Source organism: Pararge aegeria, chromosome 18 (genome assembly GCF_905163445.1).
Source record: "Pararge aegeria chromosome 18, ilParAegt1.1, whole genome shotgun sequence".
Classification (NCBI taxonomy): domain Eukaryota; kingdom Metazoa; phylum Arthropoda; class Insecta; order Lepidoptera; family Nymphalidae; genus Pararge; species Pararge aegeria.
The window spans coordinates 9,121,193-9,141,247 of NC_053197.1; the positions used below are offsets into that span (position 1 = coordinate 9,121,193).

At 35.2% G+C, this 20,055-nt stretch overlaps 1 protein-coding gene across 1 annotated transcript in view; it reads left to right on the forward strand.

Moving 5' to 3' along the window:
- The window catches only part of LOC120631620, a 300,382-nt gene that overhangs the window by 54,105 nt on the left and 226,222 nt on the right, over positions 1–20,055 (forward strand). The window contains exon 2 of the mRNA XM_039901276.1: positions 15,778–18,516. Coding sequence (XP_039757210.1) covers positions 15,835–18,516 — 2,682 coding nt within the window. The 5' untranslated portion in view covers positions 15,778–15,834. The remainder of the gene's footprint in view (positions 1–15,777; positions 18,517–20,055) is intronic.

Consider the following 20,055-nt stretch of genomic DNA (forward strand, 5'->3'; position numbering starts at 1 on the left):
ACTTACATTCAGATTTTGAGTCTATTGTGCGTACTCGAGCCGTCCAACGCTTTCTATTGAAGCTATTGTTTTTTTTACAATCGGCACCGCGCCGCCACCGTTAGAGTTTTTTAATATATTACTCGACGACTTTATTTGTGTAACTATATAATATATACTTACCTACATTGCAGTGTTAGGTTGGTTGGTACATTATGGATTAATGACATAACAATACTCCATTTTACGTTTTATTTATATAGGTTAATTAATGAAAAGAACGACGAACACCTCCGCAATGGTGGTCGGGGACCTGGTGTATTATTTTTACAATTATAATATAGATACCTAGACACTAAAAATATCCAAAATGGCTATCATGGACATACCTTCTCTTATTTTATACTTAATACTTTTCTTTTGTAAAACACATTATTATTTTAAGAATAAGAATTGTAGAATAAATGGCATAAAAATTAAATATAGTTCTTATGCTATAAATGAAATTTAATAATCAAAGCCAACAAAATTATAAATTACCTACACCATACAGATTCCCCTGCTGTTCGCGGAGTATAACAAATTAAGCTTAATTTTCATAAAACTCACAATGAACGAGGACGAATTCGTAGGCAACAAATAGATAAGTTATTCCCATGAAAAGTGTCACAATGTTAGAAGTGAATCCAATATAATAATTTAGAAGAGAATCCAATATTTTAAATAAGTAGGTACCTACCGCATTACAGAGTTCCTCAAACCTCGTTTGGCACTTAATGTAGTGTGCATTGAAATCACCCTAATGATCACTGTACACGACCTTCGCCCTTAGAAACCAAATAATAAAATTCAGTGTCCTATAAAACCGAGCCAGCACTCTGTAACTCCCCTTTCATATATAGGGACACAAATTGTGAAGAGACGACAATCAAAGTTAGAATGAATGGCTGACGAAATTACTTGCGCCTGCGACTTGTTATACTTGCACTTGATTTCTTTATTCAGACTCCATAAATCTCTCCGCACCCGCTGTGCTTGATTAAAACACGCGTTGAAAGATCGCCCGCAATAATCTCGAGTAATTTGGTAATTTTATCAATGAACTGAACCACTTAACTGAAGTATAGCTGTAATTATCTTCGTTGTATCTAGAGCTACAATCAACTTCATTGTATTTAGTGCCTCGTTGGTCTGGTGGTAAGTTGCTTTCGATAACAGCTGTTCTGGGTTTGAAACTACGGATACGTAAAGTACCACAAAGTCTGCAACCTTTCTCAATAAATCAGCTACGTAAAGATTGTTTCAATCGTAGGTACCTAGTTACTAGCAGTTCCAAATATACGAACATACTATTTAGTTTTAGTATATTAATAACAGATGGCAAAATTATATAGGTATGTATATAATAGTGTTACTATTGCTAGCACTGAATTCAGAATCACACAAAAAAATCTATTAAAATTTACAAAAGTCTGTTATAAATACTTAATTTTAATTATTGGTTGATATATCGACTTCCCTCAGTGCTTGAAGACGCAAGTCTTCGAACAGTGGGTGTTGCCAGTGATGACCTATGGTTCTGAAACATGGTCGTTAACTATGGGCCTCATAAGAAGGCTCAGAGTCACTCGGCGGGCGATGGAGAGAGCTATGCTCGGAGTATCTCTACGCGATCGAATCAGAAATGTGGAGATTCGTAGAAGAACCAGAATTACCGACATAGCTCAACGAGTCGCGAAGCTAAAGTGGCAATGGGCCGGGCACATAGTTCGGAGAAAGGATGGACGTTGGGGTCCCAAGGTGCTGGAATGGCAGCGCAGAACTGGTAAGCGCAGCGTTGGTCGACCCCCAACGAGGTGGACAGACGACATTAAGCGCGTCGCAGGTAGCCGCAGGATCCAAGCGGCACAGAACCGTGGAATTTCGAACTCCCTACAAAAGACCTATATCCAGCAGTGGACGTCTATCGGTTGATATGATGTTATCGTCTTGCCGTATAAAATAAAACACAACATATTTTATTTTGTTACGAGTTACTAGATAAATATTTTTTACAAGCTGTCGCACGCGGCTGAGTCCACATTTTCTTGAGTTTTTCATAAATCCCGCGGGAACTTTAAATTTTAAAAAGTAGCCTATGTGTTTGTTAATCTAGGGTAAAGTCTAACTCCATTCTAAATTTCAGTCAAATCCGTTCTGTAGTTTTTGCGTGCAAGAGAAACAAACATCTATACATACTCTCGCATTTATAATATTTTAGAACATTGGGATGAGCCAAAAAGCCTTCTTACTCAAATTTACCAGCATTTCAATAGGCGTTTCAGACTCTCGACGTAAATCATAATAAACTTGTCTTCGAACAGCTGACCGTATTTCGAAATCATTAATATGCTTGTCTTGTACGCCACTCATCATAATAAGTTGGATACATTGTGCTTTAAGATTACACGTGTTCGAGAAATGAGTGGGTACTTATCCTCACATCTTTGTCGTAGTCAAGCGCGAGTTAAAGGAAGATTTTTATCATTCGATGTAGTTCAGTTCTCATGCGGTTGTCTCAGTTGGGTTGGGCCTTAGTAGCTTTATCTCTGGTGTGGTCTAAATCTTCTAAGTTCATTGAGAGCTTTGCTTACGGGGCGCGCTTTGAACGCTCTTATTTTACGCATTGAAAGTACTCAGTTATCACCGTTAGGCGTCTACTTATAATATATATGAAAGCCTCGTAAGTGACTCTGATAGACCTACATGGATAAAGAATTATTTAATTCGAATTTGAATTCGCTTCGTCTGTATGGTACCACTTTACCGACCAAGACGCGTATGAATTCCAGTACGGAGCCGCGTAGAAACCGATTTGGGATATGAACTTACTATGACTGCCATACCTTAACCGGTTAGCCCGCTACCGTCTTAGACTGCATCATCACAAACCACCAAGTGAAAATGCGGTTAAGGGCTAACTTTTAGTGGAAGAAATATATATGTAATGGTTTGCGCTGTCGCAAATAGGCCACGCCATCCCCGCTTGGCATTAATCCAAATGCATTCCAATCAAGCGATCCACTCCTTCCAGGGCTTGATTTCCGCTGGAATAGCGGATACTAGAAACAGCGGTTTGACGCCAGTAAAGACAGCTATTCCATCGAACTGGATTTCTAAAAAAATAAACTGAGCAGTCAGTTTTTATTCAAATCCATCACTGGAATTATAAATAATAATATAAAATGCTCCATAGTTAGGTATTGTAGGTATAACCTACTTGAATTGCTAATTAATACTAAGGTATTTTATTTTAATTATCTTATTTATGAGGCTAACTTTACTTATCAGCATTTAAAAAGGCATTTTATTAAGATAATATGACTGCCCACAGAACTTCTTATACACTCAATTTCGCGTTTAATAAAAGATCACACTTATATACTTATAATAAAACTGTAACTGGAAGATTTCTGTACATTTAATATATTTTGAAAGTTTTGACCGGGGGATGCTTTATAATCGATACTGAGTCCAAAACAGATTTTAATTTAATTTTTGTCTGTCTGTCTGTCCGGGCATCACGTGAAATCTACTGAACGGATTTAAATAAAATTTGGTATTGTGGTAGCTGATATTCCGGGTCAACATATAGGCTACTTTTTATCCCGATAAACAATAAGATTCTCCCGGGAAATGAGATAAAAAAAATTTACAAATTTTACTTCATAGCTCGGTTAAATTTGAACCGATTTAAATAATTCTTTTTTGTGTTGTGTAATTTTAATAAAGATCTGATAAATATTGTCGGAGATAAAGGACATAAATGTTCACAGATAACAGCGAGTCGCAAGGAATATGGGACAACGATCGAAAGCATGCGTACCATCTTACTTATATTATAAATGCGAAAATTTGTGAGTATGTATGTATGAATCGATGGAGATGTTTAAAGTAATCATTATTACTTTAAAAAAAAAGTCCGGGAGGCTAAATGTCTAACTGTTAAGGCACAATAACCGCTTTTTGTTATAATTTGTCAATCAAAACACTGGTACAATCTTAAGATGGTGACGTTCCTATCAGATCTTTATCCAAATAAATAGTTTTATAGTAAAAATTGGTTATGTACCTGCAAATTCCTCTTGAAATTATTCAAATTGGACCTATCGTTTAAACGTTACGACGGGTATAGAAATGCTTAAAAATAATTTAATTATATTTGATGCACGCGAAGTTGCGCGGGTCAGCTAGTTTTTAAATAAAACTATGCGTAGTAATGATGAAATAGAAGAGTTTATTTTTGTTATTTTAATGCGGTAATCTCATGAAACTTTTTAAATTTTCATAAGGGATGAAACTTAGTATAAAGTCCAAAAGTAAATGGATGAAAATTAATATTAAAGTTAACAATTAAAAGAGTAGCATTATATTTAACATATACTCTTAGTTATGATTTAGGAAAATTCCTTCCCCGAAGTCGCTTAATACGACAAGAAAGTTTAGTTGATAGGGCCGCTAAAATAAGATATGTACTCATCAGACCAAGTGAAATAACCTCTTTTGGAGAAAGGTTATAAGGGGAATCGAATAAAACGTTAGTACCCTAAGGAGCTAAGCAAACGTAGTAATAGCACAGATGGGCGAGTCGTCGCGGTAGCTCAGGGTATATTGTGTAGGATTGCGAAAGAAAGTTTTTATGGGCAACTTATCAAAAGTTGAAAACTGACGCAGACACGGAGGACCGCTAATCATTAATACTTGAATGAATAATGAAATAACCTTTGTAATAAATTAAACGACAGTCAACTTAACGTATTATAAATTTTACGCTAAATTCAGGAGATATATTAGCTTGTGTAATCGGTTTGATGTCTAATTACTGTTATTATTTCTAATTGATAGCCCTTTAATGAAGCCAATAAGGTAATCAAGCTTCAATGTACACCTTTCGGTATAATTATAATATGATAAGGGAGGTATTGTGAAATGATGGGTTATTTAGCCTGAAACACCCAATAATTATACATACATACTGCTCACAAATACATATATTAAGCATGCTTTTAAAAATAAGAACTCTAAATCTCTACTCATATTAAAAATGCGAAATCAGCTCTGTCTATCTGTCTGTTACGCTTTCACGCCTACACCACTGAACTAATTTTGATTAAACTTGGTACACCAATAGATTAGACCTAGAAAGTAAATCAAAAGTAAACAAACAACAAAAGTAACTTAGCTTTACCTATAGCTTATATAATCTTATTGACCGGGTTGAAGTCTTGAACTTGACAACAAGAGTTAATAAGTTCAAAGATGCCGAAGACAAGGAGCCATTGTTCTGAAGTAGAGCGATATCAGGTTGGAGCGCAGCGGAGACCAATAATAGATAATCAAACACCGATAAAATAAATCGTCACTGTAAAATTAACCGAAGTAAGTGCTTCTGCTTAGCCGTAAATGTCGAATATTTATTTTGCAAAGTTTTCGTAAGAATCGCTTACCGTAATCTGTCGGGCGTCTTCGTTAAGTCTTCGAGTTTTCAGGCATATCCCAAATGCCCAGTAAACCTTTTAGGTTTAGAATCAAACCTCGTAGCCTGTGGCGTGTAAGTTGGTAGAAGTATGACATAACTACGGGAAGCTAAGAGAGCTTCCCCGTTTTGAGGGATCCATGAAGATTTCACCAGGATAAAAAATAATCACCGTATTGCTTTTGTCACATAAGACAGCACGTTGGAACGTCGTAGGGTTTAATTTGTTAGAAGTCTTACATAACGTCTTAGCCTCCTTTTAGCAGGAGGTTTACTTGAGAATTATTAACCCCTAAGAACATACTTAGGTGTCACAGAAATCTTATTGAATCTTTCTTTTTTCATAAAGGTATCCAAGTCAAATATGCCACTCGAATCCCATTATCTTATTAAGAGATTACTTAATAGATTAAGCAGTATTTCCAGAGAAAATCTTTTATCTGTTTTAGTTATTATCTTCCGGTTGTTTTGTTTTGTCATTACGACTTTCCCTACTTTCATTATTACATGTACAATATGATACTGAAAAAAAAAACTAACATAGAGAAATTGCAGGTAATATCACTTCTTTTATTATTTCGCAGGAATGAAGGAATCGGAAAAACACGGCGTGTTTTTCCTGAATCCAATATTGGCAAACAAAGGCCAGCTTGGGCAAATGAATTCGACGCAATTAAATAACCGCCGGTTCGTACAACCGGTTACAAAAGGACTAGATTAAGAGTTAGCGACGAAATGTACGTAGTCCAAACAATTAATACCCGACTTTCCCCGACTTCGCACCGGCATCAAGTGTGATAATTCCACAATTATATAGGCATTTATATAATCTTGTTTGCGATATGCACTGAAAAATAATTAACTGAGACGAACTGACTTTATTTTATTAAACTCTATTATCGTCTATATCTTTTTTTTACGATACATCGTGCTATTTTTACCAGCTCCGTTCCAAACAACTGCAAAAACTTTTTTGATTTTGTGATAATCTATACTTATAATAAAACTGTAACTGGAAGATTTCTGTACATTTAATATATTTTGAAAATTTTACCTGGGGATGCTTTATAATCGATACTGAGTCCAAAACAGATTTTTATTGAATTTTTGTCTGTCGGTCTATCTACTGAAAGGATTTAAATAAAATTTGGTATAGTGAATCCTCCGGGAAACGGGATGAAATTTTTTATAAATTTTACTTAATAGCTCCGTTAAATTTAAACCGATTTTAATAATTCTTTTTTTATTTTATTTGAAACATGTATTGTCTAATTTTAATGAAGATCTGAAAAATATTTTCGGAGGTAAAGGAAATAACCCTTCACAAATAACAGCAAGTCGCAAGGCATCACAAGACAACAATCGAATGCATGCGTACCACCCTTCTAATATCATAAATGCGAAAGATTGTGAAGATGGATGTATGTATGTATTTTTCAACTAAAATAATGTCAACTTACTTACTCAGTATACCACGTAAAGTAATAGTAGGTACATGATGATTAGAATTTTTGCATCAGATCTATTCTATCTGCTCTTATTGACTCATACGCAGACGAAGACGCGAGGGTCCGCTAGTACTTTCTATAATCTCCCACCCTCGTTTTACCATCTTCGGATAGACTTTATAGAAACTCTATTTTAGCGGAACTACCTAACACCCTAAACGAACCTACCATTCCAAATTTAATATCGCTAGCTTTAAAACATAAGGCTCTCATAAAGTTTTTTGATCCCCATTTCAACCCTTTAGATGAAATTACCGAAATAAAAAGTACCGAACGTTACCCCTGTGTACCTGTCTGTGAAGGTCCAGCGAATATACCTGCAGTCATTTTTGAGATAAACCAGTACAAACGGACTGATAGAAACACTTAAGTTTTATTTAAATAAAATGTCATAAGTAAGTAAACTTATTATTAATACAATTAATAAAATTGTATATAATTACAATTAATAAAATATTATTATATTATTGTTATATTGATATTACAAACAGACATTTCCGTTTTATTTATTTGTATAGATACAGCGAACGCTAGCTCTTAGCTCACATTAACCGGATCCGTGGATCGCCCACAGCGGCGCAATTATTGCACTTTCTGGGTAATATTATTTATTTCACACAATCATCGATAAATAATGATGGTATCGGGTGAAAATACGAGTTTAACTCTCCATTCAATTGTGCAGCGCTGACATAACGTTATATGGATACCTATATTGACTCTGTGATGCGTAGGTAGCTTAAATAAAGGCTGTCGCGATGATTTCGTTTTTCCCGATTGTTCTCTCGTTAAAAGCTTTGACATTTCCATTTTGTTTCGTTTTAAAAATATTGACTGAAGCAGGCTAATTAGTTTAATGATAGTGGAAAAGACAGTCCTATTTTGTTTTAACAAGATTAGTGATTTATTTTCTGTTATATATACCTTCGCAGGCGCGGCCTGTAGGTATTTTTTCCGAGGCACGGGGAAGAATCACGGCCAGTTTCAACTCCGAATGAGAATTTCGTAATAGAATAGCCCTATACTATTTATTTTCCCGACCCGGGGATCGAACTCAGGGCCTCGAGATATGTAGTCGAACACGTTGACAACAAGACCAACGTAGCAATCCCCGCGTAATATCTCAAATGTAGTTGGAGAATCTCTTGGGATGGGCCACCGTGGCCAAAATCGGTTAGGGAAACTGTGGGTTTAATTTAACGGTTACTGTACAATTTGTTACTAAGTCAAGAATCTGAATGAATGAATTCACTTTTATTGTACACCAAATAAACATATAGAAAAATTTTAAATAAAAAATTAGCGATATATTCCAGGCAACCAATGGCGTAAAACATAGCTCAAGAAGAGAGGTTCATATAAATAAATATATATATTTGCATATATATATATATATATATATATATATATAATGTGAGTTAGTATTAACAAGCCTGTTAAGAGAAGCACATGTATAATTTTTTAGGCAATAGAATCGCACTTTTATAATGTAGTATTAGTAGAGCTTTTTGTGACAGAGCTCGTCCGGGGATTCACCTACTACCTTTATGGGTACTTATATCTGTCGCCAGGTAGCATTATTGTTTTCCGATCTGAACGGCGTAGTTGCCGTTGTAATTGCAGGCATATGTGGACATGCCTTGCTGGTTTTTAGTTCGGGTATACGAGTCCCACATAACTTCCGTTCCGCCCAAAAGGACGGAGGTAGCCATAAAGCAGTGGCGTGCATTTCATACATGCACAAAAGCACTGCATACCCTAAACATTTTATATTACTCAAAAAGGGGAAGGATTTTTCAATTTTAATCCATTTTCCTTCTTTATGCATACCCTGGTCAAAAACCCTGTGCACGCCACTGCCATAAAGCTTATCCACCACGCCAAAAAATGATGTATGACGATTAACACCTACGCCTCAGATGGGCGGACACATAGCGGGATGTTGCGGGACGTGTTTCTTGCATGCCCTGCGAAGTGTTGCTCTGTTTCTGAAGGCGACGGTTTCTACTTACCATCAAATGGGCCATCTGCTTGTTCCGATAATTTTTATTATATAAAAAAACATACTCACAGAATAGAGCAAAGATTCATTCATAAATTACGTTTATGAGTACGAGTACGAGCTTAACTTTGAATGATGGCTCTGAATATAGGATTATGTACTTTGCAATGTTCGCCCGTGCGTTGTCGTGTGTAATTACACGTGAGAACAGTAATCGACGAAGTTATGTGGCCTTAGTACCTACCAGTATTTTATTACTATAGCTACCAAAAATTAATAGTTTTAAATTCATGTTCGCAATATAATAATACGTATATATACAATGTATTCTATTCTATAAGAACGCCATCTAGGAACAATACTTTCGTTTCCCAGTATTGTGACTAGATGCTGTTATTTCGATATCATATAAACCTTAGTTAACTTTCCCTCGATCGAATAGGTAACCTAGACAATCATAGGTAAATAGTAGTATACTAAACTCTAGGAACAAAAAGGGATGCTAACTGTTATCGTCCCTTTGTGTTCGTGGGGATAAATCATTCTCAAGAATACCTCCTGCAACAGGGAGGCTAAGACGTTATGACGTTGTAGCAAATGAAACCCTACGACGTTCCAACGTGCTGGCGGATGTGACAAAAGCAACACAGTGATTCTTTCTTATCGTTAGGAAATCTTCATGGATCCCTCACCACGGTGAAGCGAAGAGGTTATGTCATACTCATAAAGAGTCTTCTCTCTCTTTGGATTAATTTATTAGTTTTTGTTGCAGAAGATACTAACAAAGTTTATTTTAAGAAATTCAAAAAAAAATCTTAAATGTTCTTTTTCGCCACTTTGAGCATAATATGTAACTTACCCTAAACACGTAACTTATAAATCTGCCTAAAAATTCTGATTTGTACTCGTCCCAGGAGAATACGAACAATACAGCGAATCTAAAAGTCAAACTTAAAATAGAGCCTCTTAAGCAAGAAAAGATCTCTTGTTGAGCAGAGAGCGAAGTATTGATCGCCAAGAAGCCGAGCCACAGCGTCACTTTTACGCCATTTGCCTCACAATTACGAATTTACTGAAAGAATCTTATTGTTGTCTATTTTTAGTAGTTAGCAGTTCGAAAAACCTTTAACATTTTAAACTAGACTAGATTAAATAATGTTGAAGATTTTTTTCAACTGCATCAGATGTTTAATGTTTTCGGTACTACATGAACCGTTATGAAGCGTTGGTACATATTTTTATCTTTCATTATTATGAGGTTATGGTGATAAAGAAGGCCACAACAAATGAAGCTTTTACATTTTTTTTTGTTATCACAACCTCATAGTGCTACCTTTCAATACCCAAGCTCTAATAATTATATTATTTATTATTATGTTTTTATTTATTATGTTTGTGTGATGAGCATGAATGTTTTTCAGTGTCTGGGTGTTTATATGTATATTATAAGTATTTATGTATTATATTCATAAAAATATTCAACAGCTATCTTAGTACCCATAACACAAGCTACGCTTACTTTGGGGCTAGGTGGCGATGTGTGTATTGTCGTAGTATATTTATTTATTTATTATGCTATGTAATTATCGGAACAGGTTATCAAGAATATATTTTTAAACTAAAAACCTTACTCTTATTTTCTCGATCGTTCAACATTGCACAAAAAAGGATACCTAGCCACTAAAATTACTGTACCTAAATTGTCTCCAATGTTTTGGCTGACCCAGAAAAATAGAGGCTCGAATTGAAGTCGTATCCGAACAATTTGTGCAACATTGCCCTAGGTAACAAAAGAGTAGAAAGGAAATCTATACTCAAAGGTACTGGCTCTCTAAAACAATGGTAAATACGTGCTATTCGCAAAAAAAAGCAACAACAAAGCTTAGTCCACTCCGATTTAGGTCAACATAGATTTCGCCGGTCCAAAATTGAATGTGAAATTGAAGTGGTCTGTTCCACAGAGAGCGACCTGTCACCCCGACTATCATCGTAAACGTCAAATGACGAATGTTAACAGTTAGCACACCTACGGGGAGCTATGGATGAATGCGTATGCGTATCTGTTGACTATTGTATCAACACTATTTTAACGTCCTACACTCTGTTCTAGTCATTTAATACCAGTAGAATTTCAATCTAGATTATAGCAAACCTGATCCATATGTTTTACTAATATTATAAAAGTAAAGAAATTATAAATTATACCGCATACTTTTTGTCCGTTATTATAGCAAATAGAAAAAATTACTTACCCAGCGTTTGGACTAATATGTTGGGGCTGGCACGCGTAATACTAGGCTACAAATCTCTCGATTATTTGCAGTCATTGTACTATTATAAATACCTTATTACCTTAGCTTAGTTTCACCCGTGTAAGCTACGTGTTGCAGATTTTTTCAATTTTACCTACTGGTAGTTCCGAATATACTTACGTATAAAAACTTCTACTTTTGTTGAATATGTTCATGTATTGAAATACAGATGGTAAATATAGATAGGCAACTTCTTTGAATATATTTCAACAAGTTATAGGGTATGCTCGAATATATATTATATTCTTGCTGGATCTTCAATAACATACTTTTTATTACTATATGCACCATTCACTTTCCAGCTTTTTATCGGCTTCGCACGCTCAGGTTGCCTTTAAACGATCCTTTAAACGGTGATAAGGCCACCTTTGCGGCTTATAACTAAGTACTATTTATTTTTTCCTTGTATTGTTTCTATGTGTTTATTGCATTAAAGATTTTCTATTTCTATTATCTACTATTTGAAACCTTCAGCCCCGTAAAAATTTCAATCGCAAATTATCGTCACGGGGATCTACTCCAGTTTCACCTTATCTGCTATACTTTAAATTCCCGGGGATCTTACTCATTCCACTCGAAACGGAAGCCGAGGCCTAACCCACTAAGCTGTCACACGTGCGGACATAGTTGCCGTCAAAAGCTAGTTTAGAAATGCATGTAAGCTATAGTTGTCTCGCACTTATTATTTGCATCTGTCATAAATCGGGCTCGGCGCTTGTCGCCTCATTCAAAGGCTGAATATCCTACGAGTCTTTCCGCTAGCTTGTTCAAACACAATATTACATTCTATTCATAAGTGTTGATCCTTCAGTACTTTGTGGAGTTTAGAAATGATCTTCTAAAAATAAACTGCCTAGGTATGTGTAAAATTTTCAACTCTTTTGCATTTTGAGGCGGCGTTATATTATGTTCTATATAATCCCCATACGCCATCTTATTTAAAGGAGCGTTTTTTCTTTCTTGGGTCTAATATTGAACAGCAAAATCTAAGATCGTGTTCTGACAATCGTTTACATATCCCAGCTAGTCACACACGATACTATAGTAATTCATTTACCTGTAAGTCCGCCAAATTGTGGAATAGCCTTCCCTCTGAAATTCGCAATTCCAAATCCCTACCCATCTTCAAAACCAGATTGTTTAAGTATTACCTAGCAGATTGTGTTTATGAGTAGGTAGTATTAGTACGAAAGATTGTATTACTATGAGGTACATACATTTGTTTATTATATGTTATTATATGTTTATTTTATTATATATTTATTTTATTAATTCTTATATGTGTATGTTATATAGTATGTAGTATATATATATTTTTAATTTTTTTTTTCTCTTGCCTGTGTATTTTTCATTGTTTGCACTGTCCCTCTTGTTTTCTATTATTACTTTCACCAAGGGTTGTCTGTAAAAGATTGCTTTTGCAATAAGGACGCCTTTGCACACAACTGTATTTAACTTTTTTTTATTATTATTATTATTTTTTAATTGTATTTAATTTTACTTATTTTTTTTTTGTTTTCTTGTGTGTTTCTTGTATTGCTTCTAAGTTTGTGCAATAAAGTATTCTAAAAAAAAAAAAAAATTGCACGTAACAACTCTGACAAGCCACGTGTTAAAAGGCTCCGGGTTTGATACCTGGCAGGAGCAATTTGAGAAACTATTAATGATCTAGTGGGAGGCTTCTGCCCTGGCAAGTTAGCACCCTGTCGATAAAGACGTACCGCCAAGCGATTAGCGTTCAGGTACGATGTCGCGTAGAAAATTAGGGTAATCCCGGTACACATTGGATAAAAGCTAGCGGTACTTTGCGGAAATCCATGATATATTATGAAAACTAGCTGTTGCCCGCGACTTCGTCCGCGTTTGATTTAGTTTTTTGATGTGGCATTCAATTTAGATGTAGTTCTAAAAAAAATTTAAGTATTCAGTATCGCTAAGCCTTAAATTAGGGGTTTGCTGCTGTCCGCTGAGGAGTTCTGTCCTCTATCTCCAACCACATTCATCAGATCTACACAAAGTTTGGGCCAAATTAAACATATATTATAACCTCTATAGAACAAAAATAATTATTTCAATCGGTTATAATTTGTCAGAGTTATGGTGTAAAATCGTCAAACACTTTCATCCCCTCTCCCAAAGGAACCGAGCTTAATGTCGGGATAAAAAGTATCCTATATTACTTCTAACACTTCCAAGAATATGAGTACAAAGTTTCATGAAGATCGGTTACGTACTTTTTGCTTAAAAACTTACTTTGACATTTATAATATTAGTAGGATAGGATAGGATTAAGCATAATTTACTATAGTCCGCGAAAAGGTCTAATTTATATAAGTTGATAAGTTTTTACTTATCAACTTATATAAATTAGACCTCTATTGAATATATTCAGAGGCACTAATGAGGTGGGAGGGGCTTAGATAGATAGGTAGGGTAGGGGGGTAGGGGTAAGAAAGGTATAAAAGGCGACACATTTGGCTAATATTTCACTTAACAATTTAAAGTCATTGTAAAAACATTGTAAAGTCAACATCTCCTGAGGATGCTCCGGTTTCGGAGCGAAACGTGTGTAGAGGGTACATTGCGGAAGTTGCCGAAGATCTGTTTGGTGTGGAGTATACGGATTGAAGAAATTATAAATTACACCATACAGATTCTCCTGCTGTTCGCGGAGTATAGCAAGTGAAGCTTAATTTTCATAATAAGTAATCCCGTTGCCACCTTCGACTGCATGATCACTTACTAGCAGGTGAGATTGCAATCAAGGGCTAAATTTTAAAGGAATAAAACAAAAAAATAATTTGTGAATATAATAAACAGATAATAAACAAACATCCGAATAAGATATCATAAACGTTTATGTGTTTATTTAAGTAGGTAAACAATACCTAGGTGCGGTACGTATGGTACGGTTGGTAGGTAGGTAGGTATTCTATATTATATATATATAGTTGGTAGGAATATTCTGGACACTTTGGGTTTAGACACTTAGCTTTAGTTTGATGTTAACGAATGTAGTCAGTAGTTATAACCTTATTCGGACTGCAATAGATCAAAAGTAAGTCGTGGGGAACAACTATAAAAACGGATTAATTACGTTTTAACTTTTGGCGCAAGGCATTTATAATTGTTGCCAACAGGAAAGCTTATAACTCATCTTCAAATCAAATTAACCAACACTTGTCTAGATATCACATTTATCAGATTTGCGCGCCAGGAGCCGAGCTCATCGCTTAATTACATCACGACTGTGCAAACCATCCTCCTTTGTCTGACCGCTCTGGTTTAGCTGATACCTTTAGAGCAATTTAATTTTCCGATTGTACCATTGCATAAAAAGAGAAAAAATAACTGTGTATAAATAAAAAGTGCTTTTATTTTTGTATTTAAGTTTTTAGTTTTTTTTTTATTCCACTACAAGTTACCACTGTGGTACACTACATCTCACCTTGTGGTAAGTGATGATGCAGTCTAAGATGGTAGAGAGCTAATCTGTTAGGGAGTATGGTAGTTATACCCCTAATCGGGTTCCACGCTAAATAGCTTAGCGGCACGTCTTTGTCGGTGGTAACTAGCCACGAACAAAGCCTCCCACCAGACCAGCTCAAAGAAAATTTAGAAATTATAAATTCCCAAATTGACTCTGCCGGGAATCGAACCCGGGACCTTCTACTTAAATTCACAGCGCAATTAAACATAATGCACACAAAAAATTAAGAAAAGTCGTACTTTGATAAGTTATGCATAATCGTTTATATGGGCATGTATGAAAGTATTTGTTAAACTTACGTATAATAATAAAAATGACAACATTTAAACATATTTTGAAGACAAGACATTTATTATGGCTGCCAACAGGAAAGCTTATAACTCATCTGCAAATCAAATTAACCGACACTTGTGTGGATATCACATTTATTAGATTTGCGCGCCAGGAGCCGAGTTCATCGTTTAATTACAACTGTGGACAAACTATACTTCTTAACTCTCACCGCTCTGGTTTTCACCATTGTTTTGTTTTCCATTAAAATGTTAGATATTCTCTATTTTATATGTTTTTTAAATATATTAGAAACTACAAATAAATATATATAAGATAGATAAATGAATTTACAGACTTTGCTTTGAAACAACTAAAGATCAGTATTTTTCAGAACATAGTATATCTATGGCAGGCTATTAAGACAGCACGATTTTGAGTTAAATTATCTTAAACTGCAATTTGAAAATCCAAAAGCCACACGTGTGGTGTAAGTATGTTTTATACAACGAAATTAAAAATACTTCTTAAACACGATTATTAACGATTTGGTGTGTAGAACATACAAAACGAACCGAAACCATTCTTGACCTCCGCTTCAATTATATCAACTAAATTTCAATTCAAACAATTGTGTCTATTATTTTCTAATAAATCTGCAATATATGAATTATAATTAAAGTATTCATTCTTTGTTTCAGGATGTAAACACCAACGTCGGTCAATGAACAACAACTCTCATATGACCACAACAGACAATGCGGTCACAAGCTGCAAAACCCTTACCGAAGAAGGGAGCTTTAGGAAAGACGTCGTTCAAAGCGACTAAACAAGTAAAAAAACGTGCATTGGCCCAAAAAAAAGTCAAAGCATCTCCGAAATCTGTGGTGAAGAATTCTAAAAAGCTTTCTGGGGACAATGAAGCCACCAGTAAAATTGATGGAGATGCTTCTGCCAAAGAAAAAAATAACCCTTCACCTGAAACAGCTAAAGTTGAATCTTGTAAGCCAAACACATCCAGGGAAACAAAAGAAAAGGCTAAGGCTTCACCAAAAAAAGTTGTTTCTAAAAGACCTGTTCAATTAATTAAGAAAAGCAAACCTTCACCCAAGTTAAAAGTTAATGAAAAAGACAATGATGAAGTTAAGTACAAAATAAACTTAGAAGCAATTAAAAAACCATCGCCGAAAACACCGAAAAATAAATCTAACAATAAAAAAGGAAATGCAAGCCTAAAGAAAAAAACAGCTTCAGGCAAAGAAGGCGATCAAGTGAAAGGAATACCAGAAAATGAAAACACTAGTAATGCTGAAAAAATAAATAGTAAAGATAATTCATACAACTCTAATAAAGTAATTGAGGAAAACCCTTGTTCGGTTCTTGAAACTAAAAATGAAAAGAAGGATGAGAAAACCTCAATTGAAAAAACTGAACCTAAAATTGCTGAAACACCAATCCAAAATGTTACAGCAATCAACGTCAAATCTAATAGTCAATCAGATACACCAAAAGTCGAAACTGAGCGACCACCTAAGTTTTTCACTTCCAGTAGATCGCCTCGAACAGTGGATATAGATGTGAAATGCTGCAAAAACTCAAAAGGCAATTTAAGTGTATCTGAGAGGTTTCTTTCCATGAAATGTGAAAGTAAAACTGACGATAACAGCAAAGAAAAACCTTCAAATAACCTTATATCCCAAGGCCCCGATATTGACGTTTATACTTTCTCAGAGAAAGTTGATTCACCAAAAAGTATTCTATCTGATTTTAGGACTCCTGTAAATAAAAACATTGGTAGGGTGCGACCCATTGCAAGGGTTAAAGGAACGGTAATTGATAAAAAAGCAGATTCGGAAAGAAAAAAGTTTTCTCCTCATAGACCTATTGAAGAAGTTGTCAAACAGCTGAAAGCTAATAAACGTTCTGAAGATGTAATCAGCCATACAAATACAAATTATGAATCTTCAAGTTTAGATTTCGGAGTGTTTGATAATGAAAAAAAGGCCGAAGAAAAACCACCGATAGTAAGTAAATCTTACAAAATGGTTGCAAGAAAGTCTAGTATAACAGGTCAGCCATTTAGTCCAATACAATTTCCTGATCAAGAAGAGTCTCCAAAAAAAGAAAGTAACAATCAAGTCAAAGCCAGTAATGTAAAGAAGAATGTAAGTAAAACTAAGAAGCAACAAAAGAAACGTTCTTTATCGGATGATGACATAAATACCTCTACCTTCTCTCTTAATACTAAGTCTTTTCATTATACTTCCTCTGACGAAAGTGTGAGTGAATCAAATGATGACAATGACAATAATGAGTCTTCAGAGTCAGATAACAATAAAAATAAAAGGACAAAGAATAAAAAATACAAAAGAATAACAGATAGTGCAAAAAAGTCAACTTCAAAGGAACTAAAAGAGCTTTCAAAAGATTCCTTAATTGATTTAAAAGATACGTCAGCATTACTAGGAAATGAAAAGCCTAGCAAAAGGCGCCTAAAGTTATTATCAATGTGGTCAGGTCCTAAGAAACATAGGATGGCATCATTAAATGCCCTAGCGAAGGTACATTGTTTATATGAAAACGAAAGTAGAACCCATATGGAATTGGGTCTTATGAAAACAGTTGATAGACAAGTTATTCCAAGTACATCGAAGGCTAATTTTTCCCTTAAAAAGAAAGACAATAAATCAAAAGACTCTGAGAAACAAGAAAGTACATCAGAATCAGAGTACGAAAATAAAAGGGAAAAAGAAAAAGATAGTTCTGATAGTTCTGATGATAGTATACCTCAGAGAACGTTACGTGGTGTTCCTGGAATAAGGAGTGCTGGCATGTATTGGGACCCAAAATCTTCAACTTCTTCTAGTGAAGACAGTGAATTAGAGTCCAGAACTAAAAAAAGTTCAACGGATAAAAAGAAGATTACACCAAAATCATCTACTTCAAATAAATCTGATTCCGATAAACCCCCACCAAAGATGAAGAAAACGGCTGGAGTTCCCGTTAAGAAAAAACGTAACAGAAATGAAGTAGTTATGGATCTGAAAGACATGGTCGTTCAAAAGAGAATGGCTAGCTTGAATGCTACCGCTATCTTAGCGGCCAGCTACGAAAAACGTTCTCCAAAGTCAAGCAAAGATGAGACAACCTCAGATTCATGTAGTGACGAATCTTATCTGTCGCAAAAGCCAAAAAACTTGCTTAGTTCCGGCGTGAAGTCGGAATCAAAAAACGAAGAGACCGAAAAAGAAAGTGACGATACTCAGGTTGCCGATAAAAAGCAGAAAGTTGAGGTAATCGTGAATCAAGACACTGATGTTACAATTACCGGGGTGTACGCTACACATCATCACGAAGGGTTCTGTACCGTATCAGGAATGCAGTATCGTATTTCATCAACTAGCCATACTCAAACAACAGCGACGGCTAACTGCGAAAAGGTAAGGTTACCTAGATTGTTAAACTTTTGAACTTATTTATTGTCATTAACACTTTCATCTATTGAATTTCAAAATGGCCAAAGCAATAAATCGTTTATTGTGGTTTCGTTTAATGAAGATGACACCGCAGGCGTTTCGAGCCTCATTAATACCCGGTAATGAAGTAAGTTCTACTTAAACACGCCTCGGGACCATATTCGCACATTATCCTTTCACGCTAAGCCAAACCTTCTCAAAATGGGCAGACTAAATTAGACCTTATAATGTTTAGTACAAGATTATATTTACGAAATTCCCAAAAAGTCTATTTATGTATGACAAGATTAACAAAGATGATGTCGTCAGTACAAGATATTGATTATGTCGTAAATGTCTAGAAAACTTGTTCAAACGGCTTTGCGGAGGTAGCAGCCTTTTTGAACTATTTAAATTTTCGAATACATACCGATTAGTGTAATTATTGGATGAATAGTAAACTCGTGTTTTACAGTTTCAAATACTTTAACAAACTATCAATAATGTTAAGAAGCTGATATTCTATGGTTACTAAAGATAATATATATTTTATTGAGTATGATAGTTAACTTGATTATCATACCCTAGAACCAGAGTCCTTGTGTGGTTCGTGCAGACGTTTTATCAAATTGTTTCCATGGCCACCTTCCGGCTTCATCAGCAGACTAGCTTTAAATTCAACTCAATCTGAAATCGGGAAGTGGGTCAAATTAACTTTGCAAGATATGTTTACACACATCAGAGCAAAATCGAAGCGACAGTTAAGAATCGATAATAATTTATGTATGATCTTAGTGGCCGCTTTCGTTCGCACTCTTGTTTTACTTTTAAGTACATTATAGCGTATCCAAAACACAATCAAATAAGATTTTGACCACATTGTACAAGTAATCTAAATAGGAGGATCTAGAAATCAATTACTAAATACTTAATCATCGTCGTATCAACCCATTACCGGCTGACTACAGCGCACGGGTCTCCTTGTTCAATGAGAAAGATTTAGGCCAAGTCCGGATTGGTGGGCTTCATACGCCATCGAGAGCATTATGGAGAACTATTAGGCATGCAGGTTTCCTTTCGATGTTTTACTTTACCGTTAAAGCCAGTGGTATTTAATTGCTTCAAACACACATAACATTAGAGGTGCGTGCCGGGGTTCGAACTCGGCCTCCGAAGTGAAGCCGAAGTCCTAACCACTAGGCTATCATCGCTCATTACAGCTTACTTAATACTAAATTAATCATTATATGCGGTAGAGTTTTGTTTTTCATCTATCTTAAATCAGTTCATCTATTTTAATGAGATTAGAAAAATCATATTATAATGTTAAATATTACTTCAAACGACAAAAAAGCTTGGGTATGAATTGCTTTAACTTAATATCTTAATATTAATTTTTCTGTGAGATAGATTCTGATAACAAAAAATTCCCGGCTAAGATTTTTGTGGGCGATTTTTAGACAAGGGCGTGTTTGGAACTGTCGTAGCTTTACGTTGGCGAACGAAGTTATCACGATCCCCTTA